This window comes from Sinocyclocheilus grahami, unplaced genomic scaffold, assembly GCF_001515645.1.
Source record: "Sinocyclocheilus grahami isolate Dianchi unplaced genomic scaffold, SAMN03320097.WGS_v1.1 scaffold1250.1, whole genome shotgun sequence".
Classification (NCBI taxonomy): Eukaryota; Metazoa; Chordata; class Actinopteri; order Cypriniformes; family Cyprinidae; genus Sinocyclocheilus; species Sinocyclocheilus grahami.
Genome location: NW_015506429.1, coordinates 352,534 through 362,368, shown reverse-complemented (window position 1 = coordinate 362,368; position 9,835 = coordinate 352,534). Strand labels below are relative to the sequence as shown.

General features: G+C 42.7%; 1 protein-coding gene across 1 annotated transcript in view; it reads right to left on the bottom strand.

Annotated features, from left to right (window-relative positions):
* Positions 1-686: 686 nt before the first annotated feature.
* The window catches only part of dync1h1 (dynein, cytoplasmic 1, heavy chain 1), a 61,486-nt gene continuing 52,337 nt past the window's right edge, over positions 687-9,835 (bottom strand). The window contains 10 exon segments of the mRNA XM_016254459.1: positions 687-1,066; positions 2,530-2,654; positions 2,740-2,908; positions 4,127-4,269; positions 4,353-4,506; positions 5,667-5,875; positions 6,742-6,845; positions 7,819-8,036; positions 8,116-8,286; positions 9,676-9,804. Coding sequence (XP_016109945.1) covers positions 938-1,066; positions 2,530-2,654; positions 2,740-2,908; positions 4,127-4,269; positions 4,353-4,506; positions 5,667-5,875; positions 6,742-6,845; positions 7,819-8,036; positions 8,116-8,286; positions 9,676-9,804 — 1,551 coding nt within the window. The 3' untranslated portion in view covers positions 687-937.

Here is a 9,835-nt window from a genome sequence, read left to right as displayed (position 1 = left end):
ACACTCTCCCTCTCACGGACACACACACTCTCTCTCACATGCACTCTCTCTCACGCACACTCTCTCACGCGCACACACACTCTCTCTCTCACGCACACACTCTCTCTCTCACACACACACTCTCTCACACACACTCTCTCTCACACTCTCTCTCACACGCACTCTCTCTCACGCACACGCACACTCTCTCACGCACACACACTCTCTCTCACACTCTCTCTCACACGCACTCTCTCTCACGCACACGCACACTCTCTCACGCACACACACTCTCTCTCACACTCTCTCTCACACGCACTCTCTCTCACACACACTCTCTCACACACACACTCTCTCTCTCACGCACTCACTTTCTCTCTCACACGCACTCTCTCTCACACACACACACACACTCTCTCTCACACACACACACTCTCTCGCACACGCACACACACTCTCTCTCACACGCACTCTCTCTCACGCACACACAATTTCTATTTCAATTTAAGTGTGCTTTATTGGCATGACAACCTACATATTTGTATCTCAGCCAAATATAGTCCTATCTAAACACACATCAATGGAAAGCTTATTTATTCAGATGATGTATAAAAATGGACCCTTATGACTGGTTTGTGGTCCAGGCGTGTGCGTTAAAGGATCATACAGGCTCAAATGAATTAACAAGCACACTCGAGTAACGTTTAATCTAAATGAGCTTTATTGGAAACCACCAATCATGCAAAACTTGAATCAACTTCCATTTTTCCATCTAAAACACACACACAATCCCATCGGTTCTAAAACATCTGCCTCAGAAACCCCAACACAACCCATCTTCCAACGTTCGTCTGACCCTCTGAACCCTTCCCAGTTAAACACGGCATGCAAAGCTATGTTTTAGCGCACTACACTAACAGGAATGATTAGTAAAGATAAGCGGCTGGTTAAGCAGCATCTAGTCGGTGCAGAGGATGGCGACTCCGCGCTCGTAGAAGTGATGCGGGTCTTCTTTGGTGGCGATGTCGAAGTCGACGGTGAAGATGAGGTCTGAGCGTGTGAAGTTCAGATACACGGGCAGCGTGACCTGCAGAGAACACAGAGAGAGACAGCCTTTAATTCACTGATTAAACTGAAAATGATGGTCTAATTGATTATGCTAATAGGTTTAATTTGAACAAATTATCTGTAAATATATAAAAAAAAATCAAGTGTTAATTTTTTTTTGTGGTAAAAAATTACACGAGGATTTATCAAAAATGACTACTGAGCTGCCTCAAGAACAAACTACTCAATTCTTGGGAGTTATTGTTGAGACTTTGAGTTGATTATGCGAGTAGAAACATACATAAATCTACTGGAATAATAATGAGGGTTAGGCTTGTTGTTACTACAGAGTGTCCTCTTGTGCTTTATTATAATTATCCATATCTTTCATATTGTAATATAGTTTGGGCAAGTACTTTTCCGGTCTATCCTTCAGGAGAGTTTTGTTAAGAGTGCAACCCGATCAAACATATATATACTTCATCTGCTGCTTTATTTCACAAACTTCAGGTTCTTACTATTTATGATATTAATATTTTTCAAATGTGTGATTTTATTTATAAGATATATCCAAGTAAGGGTAACCTTCCAAAGCAATTTACAATGTATTTTAAATTCAATTCACCGGTTCACCGTTATTTAACGTACATTTTTAAATATTAATCTTCCTTAATCTCTCACTTGTAGAGGTCAATACTTGATGAGATTTAGGGGTAATGAATTATGGAATGGTTTGTCACATCTAGCAAAAACATTTTTCCTCTTTAATAAGTTATAAAAGATGTATAAAGGGATCAGTTTAATGCGGTTTTGTAATGGTGTATTTTTTTTCTTCTTAAAATGTAGTTTATGCACTACATTGGTTTGTTTTTGGAGTACATAATTTCCGGGGGTTTTGACATGTGTGACCCTGGAGCACAAAACCAATCATGAGGGTCAGTTTTGTGAAATTGAGATTTATGCATCATCTAAAGCTGAATAAATAATCTTTCCATTGATGTATGGTTTGTTAGGATCGGACAATATTTGAAAATCTGGAATCTGAGGGTGCAAAAAAATCTAAATATTGAGAAAATCATCTTTAAAGTTGTTCAAATTAAGTTCTTAGCAATGCATATTACTAATCAAACATTAAGTTTTGATATATTTACGGTAGGACATTTACTAAATATCTTCATGGAACATGATCTTTACTTAATATCCTAATGATTTTTGGTATAAAAGAGAAATGTATAATTGTGACCCATACAATGTATTGTTGGCTATTGCTACAAATATACCTGTGCTGCTTATGACTGCTTTTGTGCTCCAGGGTCACACATGTTGTAATTAATTTTTATTTATATATTTATTGTAATTTAGCTCTTTCATTGATTTCATGAGTTGTTGTTTTCTTTATCGTTCAGGAGGAGGCTCTAAATAAGCGGCGTCTCTCTGCACAGTAAATGGATTGTACTTATTCTTGTGCAAAATATATAAAGCAAAGTAAGGCCAGTGACAGACCATGCTCCTCTTCTCGGTGTTGCTCTGCTTCATCCAGTGCAGCTGCGTCAGCGGCAGTTCAGTGGAGATGCTGGTGGACAGAGAGAGCTTGTTGTTGGCGCAGGTGGCCCCCTGCAGCTTCAGACCTGCGCACAGACAGACAGACAGAACGCTCTGAGCCCCAGCAGACACGGACACGCTCCTCATCTCTCTCTCTCGAGCCGCTCTCACCTCTGATGCCGAAGCTGCAGGCGTCCAGCGCCGCTCCCTGCGCAGACGTCACATTCACCTCCAGACACAGCTCCTCCAGAGACCAGCTGTTGACCTGAGCCACGTACTGACGCGTGGCTGTGATGTAGGCCTCCGGCACGAACAGACCGCCCAGGTTCACATGGATGTTCTGCAGGAGAACAGCAGCCCGTTCAACACTTGAAACCACGAGTCTCCTGAGTTTGAGCCAGCTTTATCTCTATAGCGCTTTATACAATCCAGATCAGTCAGAGCAGATTCGCCGTGATAAACAGGAAAATAATGATGGAAAGTCAACTGTGTTTTACTTCAGATTCTGCTGTAAAGCAGCTCTAAAAGACAACAGTGTCATTATTCAGATCAAGCCAGTTCAGTTCAGAGAGGGCTGCATGATAAATCATGTTTTAATCGTGACTGCTTCTTTTGATTTATTAACTAAGTTCTCGCTGTTATACTCTAGGGGGCGCTATTACGCATCTCCTGAATGTGATCAAAAACACAGACCAGGAAGACGCAGAAACCAGCGAGCATACGCATATGATAAATAATGTGTTCAACAATAAACAGCATATAAATAATAAACGGCTAATGTTAGCGAGTGAAATGTGGATCAGAAAGTGGTAAAGGCCTGTGAAGCTTTGGGAGCGCTGATGGAAGCCATCTACTGCAGCTTAGCTTTCATAATATTACTGAATATGATCCAGATGATTCTCAGCTTTTTGCTCAAAATGTTGCTTTTTTTATGAAACTATATTGTGATGCATTGCATGTTCAGATATTCACACAACAAAATATTCTAGGGGCCATGAAATATTAGTGAAAATCCTCAAACATGCTGGCAACTTTTTTTCTCTTAATTTGTCACCGATGCAGTTTTGGTTCTTGCCACTGTCGCTTTGGCTTGCTTAGTTGGGGACACTTAATATTTGGCAACATTATGGATTGCATTCCTGGAAGCGAACTGAACCGAGCTGATGATGAGGCCACTGCTTTCTCCAGAGCTGCATTAAAGATGAAGCAACCTCTCTCCATAACTGATGGACTTTACACAGTTATTAAATGGAGCTGAATCAACAATTAACTGGTTTCAACTGCATGACGACTGTCTGCTATTTTTTAGAGCTGTTTTACAGCAGAATTGAATGCTGTTTGCATCACTGAATCACCATGTTATTATTGTACTGTATAAAGCGCTACAGAAACTAACATTTTCAGCCCAGTGATTTACTTAATCTTCACATGCACTGTCTGCTACAGAAAAGCAGCGATCCTCTTCAAACACCGGCAAACATGTTCAGCGACCTGTATTGAGATGTTCTGATCTACAATCATGTGGTGCGAGCTGCTGTTCTGTGATGTGTCACTGCACCTTGAGCTCTTTAGCGCCGCCGCTGGCCGCTCCCTGTGAGATCTGCTGCAGCTGCTTGATCCGCTCGCTGAAGTCTGCCACCCACTGGATGACGGTCATGGCTGCGGGGACGGTGTAGCGGCTCCAGCTGCGGGGCAGGATGCCTGTGGAGCACAGCACAGCGCTTCAGTGACCCGGCGCACACAGACACTGATCTGAAGGGTCAGAGGTCACTCCGCTGACTCACCTTTGACCAGGTCGTTGATGAGCGTGCGCAGGTCGTTGGTCTGCTTCTTCTTGCCCTCGCACACATGCACCACATCGGTGAGATCCTGACGCACGTCCTGCAGCATCCGCGAGCCCATCTTCACCTCGCGCTCGAAGAACCGGAACAGAGGATCCTGGGAGGAGCAGACGCTTGCATGAGGGGTGCTGAAGTTAATCGTGTCTGCGATGCGGATGCAGTAACGGACCATAATCGATTATAGCCTTCTGACATCATTCGCATACGCGCTTGTCACACCAGTATCTGTTCTATGACAGTGTAAACAGGAAAAAAAACGCATGCATTCGGATATTTCCAGATCGGTTTCAGGCCTCATTCATATGTGGAAATAAATCCAATATGTGCCAATGCGACTCATGTAAACAGGCAGATCGGATTTTCTGAGGCACAACTGAAAGAACGTGTAAACGGACAGCCAAAAAAAAATCGGATATAGGCAACAAATCAGAATTGGCCATCTAGACCTGCAGTGGAAACGAGGCCGTAGATACTGAAAGTACTTTATCACTTGTATTTGTCTTTTTCCCCCTTTATTACTTCAAATATCAAAATGTAGCCATGTGCCGTAATATTGAAAATTGAGGATGACACATCATGACATCGAATCGTAGCAGTGGTGTCAAACAATTAATCAAATAAAAGTTTGTTTGCATAATGTGTTCAGTGTATATTTATTATGTATATATAAATACACACACACATGCAGTATTTTTGAAACCATGTACATGTATTTACATATCTATATTTATATTCACACAATTTAAATTATAAAAAAAATGTCATATAAACAACCTATTTTTCTGAAATGTATACATGCATGTGTGTGTATTTATAAATGCATAATATACACAGTACACATTCATATATTATGTAAACAAAAACGTTTATTTTGGATGCGATTAATCGTTTGAGAGCACTAAATCGTAAACATAATCCTAATCGAATCGTGAAGCCAGTGATAATTCACACCCCTAGCTTTCATGAGCCATCGAAGAAGAAACACCAAGCGTTCAAACTGAGTTTACGACAGCTACGATCTGAACTGCCATCAAGGCAAAGATGGGTATTACTTTTAAATCATGATTGTTCACATGATATAAAAACAAAGGTTTCTTCTCGTTTTCTATACAAAGCCTTCAGCAATATGCAATATCTAAAACATTCAAAATGACCGGTAACTATGTTTCTCAAATGAACTGATGCGATGTAAACAGTGGATGAAAGCGTCTGAGGTCTCTGTGAATGTGGGTCAGCCGGACCAGACTCGGGCCGTACCTTGATGTTCTCCACGGTGCGTTTGAGCGGGCTCACAGACTCCGGGATCAGCTGCAGCCAGTTACGAGCCGTGGTGTGAAGAGTCCTCATCCAGGCCGGCTGCGCGTCAGACGAGGACGTGCTGCGCTGCTTCTTCTCCGTCTCGTACGCCAGATCGTCCTCATCCTCCAACATCTGCATTTTCAGCAGCTTCCCCATCATGTCAATGCCTGAGCGGGAGGAAGGAGCGGCCGCGGGAGCAGGAAGTGAGGTACGGGAGGGAGACACCCACAGGAAGTGAAGGAGGGAGATCAAATTAACAGCTGGACAAACTTGAGTGTGTTAATAAGGGGGTTCAAGTGCTAAAACCCTGACGAGGAATTACTGGAAGACTTGCCACGGTCTGACGCCGCTAACACTCAGGAATCAGGACAACATTATAAACGAAGCGGAATAGAATAGACTTTAATTATGCGCAGTCACCTAATGAAGAGTTTTGTTTGAAGTTCAGTGGTCAACAATTTAATTTGCATTTCGTTTAGACAGTAGTCAACATTTGAAGGGGATCAAAAAAGTTGTCCTAAGACAAGAACACATTTTGGTTTTAGGACCATTTTTGATCCACTTCAATTGTTGACACGTGTAGTTCAAATATCCAGTTAAACTCAAACCGCCTTATGTTGCTGTGCAGGGAGAAATGACCCCAGAGCAGTAACTAGCAGCCGAGCGGTGACGTGAAAGCGGTGCATCGTGGCAAGTCCAGTATCTGTTGTTGACCAGGGCATCTCTGAGGATGACATGCATCTGAGCAGGACTGAACTGAACTGTGAGGAGAAAACAGCATCAAAACAAAGCGAGGGCCGGTGACATGATGGCAGTGAAATACAGCTACTGGAGGCTGAGGAGACAGAAGGACACCCGCTCCGCTGCGTGCAGCGCTAACGGCTCTAGCACACGCAGCCGAGGAGGCGTGCTCTGATGACGAAAGCCTGTGAAACTGACAGTGACCTCGAGACAGACAGACAGAGAGGAGGCGAGAAGGGTCAGAGTTCAGGAGTAAACACCGTCCTCATGACAGCCCCACAGACGCTCGTACCCTGAGTAGTGAGCAGGACCTTCTCCGCGTTACTCGGCAGACCCAGCCATGATGGAGTCTGAGTGTCCGGCAGCAACTCCACCCAGTGAATGAACTCCTCACGCCTGCGCCACAGAAACACAGACACACGCTTTATACAGGACAGACCGCTTCAGCTTCACAGAAATAAACAGGAACGTAACTCTTGAATTGAAATTCCTCAATTATGAAACATGAGAGGACTGTGTTCACTGGGGTTGTAAAGATGCGTCACATTTGCCATTATATGGATTTTTGCAGCCAAAATCCAATCTATGATGTCTGTCTGAGCCGTGCTTAATCTAGACACGTGCCAGTATTCGGTAATGTGATATATATCACAATAATGAACATGTGCGATATTGTTACCGTAGGCACTTCAAAATACCGTGAATAATTATTACAAATTCAGATTTTTTAAAATGCATTTTAAGAATACTTTTCCCATCAACTGGTCAAATGCACAACAGCGCTGTATGCTGCGTCACAGACGTGTGCGCACTCATGTAAACAAGCACGGAGGAGAAGCGCAGGGAGGAGCGACTGAAGGAGACGCTCCGGATAAAAGCACTTTCACTCGCTGACAGCAGGTGGCGCTGAAGAGAAATGCAGCCGTTACCCTGGAAACCCCAGAAACACAGCAGCTGCTACTTTGTTTCTGAACAGGATTTAAAGGTTTCAAACTTAATAGGTGACATTTTCAAACTTTTACATTTTAATGTATTTTTTAACGAAGAATAATAACTTCTGTAACAAACGTTGCTATTGCTCATTGTTAATGAAAGAAAAAAGCTATTAAACCTGTTATACTGTATTATGACAACACTTCTTTGTAACTAAATTTCAATACCGTGATTTAGCAATTATCGCAACATGAAAAGTTGAGACCTAGCTTCCCTCATCACTTCTCCATTCACAACAGACAACGGATCCTTTTTTTGCTTGCAAAATGTGGCTAATGTGATGCACCTTAATTTCTCTGGTTTTAAACTTGTTTGTGTGACCATTCTCTGTAAATCTGAACACAACACAGAGGTAATGAAACGGGTCTGCGCTGACCGGATCCCGTCGGGCATCTTGATGTCCTTGTGTCCGTCCACTTTGAGCGCCAGCTTGAACTCGCTGTCGAAGCTGCTGGTGGTGAAGAGACGCTCCAGGAAGGTGTTGAGCAGCCGCTGGTCGAACTCGTTGTCGATGCGTCCTCCGTAGATGGACTGGGCCATCAGCGTCCTCAGCGCCGCCCACGGGATCTTATCCGGAGAGATGTTCTGCCGGCCCTGCGGAGAACGACAGACGCTCAGAGCCTCACACACAGATGCAGATACAGCACAACAGACATGAGGAACCGACTCGAACCTTCGCCGTATCGTCCAGCCAGGTGTCCACCGTGTCGCAGGCCGAGCGCAGATCCGACTCTCCGAACTCGTACTTCTTAGACCAGCCCAGCGGGGCGTAACGCAGGCGCTCCTGGATGACGGCGTGGAACCAGGCCAGGAGGAAGTACAAGCGAGCTCTTTCGTTTGGAGACTGAGAGAAGAGACAGACAATAAACCACACCAAACACCAGCTCACGACTGCAGAAAACCCATTTCAGATTCATCTGAAGATGGAAAATTAGCGGTGAAGAGGAAACACTGACTGTAGATATGGATGTATATCACTATACGTGACCTGTGCTGGCAAGATAATTCACAATGAGCAGAGTTAAAGAGCTATTGGTTTCACATTCTCCATTAAAACTCTTCAAAGCACTACACCGGTTCACACAGCTACACCATCCGAGGGCGAGAGAGTCAGCAAAGTCAGTTTTGAGGAAAATCGTGTTAAAGTTTTCTGAAGGTTCCAAAGAAAAATCACAGAGTAACGCTGCATCTTCTTTTCTTAATCATTACGATATTAATAATCATAATATAGCTATTTTTTTATTTTATATTTGTAGTTATAAATAGGAACAGATGCAAAATAGACCAAAGAAAGAAGTGTATACTGTATTTTTTTTTTCATTTTACATCAAAACAAAAGCATTCAAGTAAAAAAAAAATAAATAATAAAATGTAAAAATCCCTTTAGTGTGTTTATTACAAATAAATTGATTATTAAAACTACAAAAGCAGTTCAATCAAGAGCAGAGAGCGATTCCCTATTCTTTTATCGTTTAATTAACATTAATGAGACAGACGGCTTATATATAAAGACCTACGGATCTAATATTATATTATTTTTCTATTCGATCCGTTTCCTTTTTATTTATTATATAATTTTTGTTTTAAAAACCTTGCTCCGTGTACTGCGTTAAGCTAACAGACTTGTTATAGCACTCGTATATCATTGCTCTTTTGTTGGTTTTGATTGCTTCTCTTGTCCTCTTTGGATAAAAGCGTCTGCTAAATGGCTAAATGTAATGTTACACATCCGATGTTTTCCCCAAACGTTCACTTAAGACATAACAGGTTATGTTTGCGTGAATATTTAAATACTGTAATTCTGTGTATATTTATCGTGAGCGCTTCGAACAGTCGAGAAGCGAGCGGAGGAAAGGTACTCCTCTCAGAAAACCCACAAATAAAGATAATCTTAGATGTTTAATTACTATTTAGAGCATTGGGATCGCTAGACGAGAGCTTAATGAACCCATTTTTGCGACATTCTTAACCTTTTTTGTTTTGCCTGTAGCTCAAAATTAACCCATGTGCATTCACGCTCATTTTGCCAGCACGGCTCACATGTTATGACATTGACACATTTTTATCAAATAAAACAATAGTCCTTATGATGATTTCCTATTACAAATATCACACAAATCAAGTAAATATGAATCCGCTTCGGAGCACCGGAGATTCAGCGTTGCAGGAACCGCTACCGCGATCACGATACAGACGCTACTGCTTCACTTCTAGCGGTTAGCATGTTCCTCACCTTACACATGCGTGCCACAGGAATACTGCTGAACGTGCGCAGCATATTAGCCTTCATCCCGGGAGGAGGCTCGAACACACAGATACGTCCGGCCCGCAGCAGGTTCACAGGGACCTGAGGGAGATACGGTCAACATCAGACGACTCATTCCTCATGACGG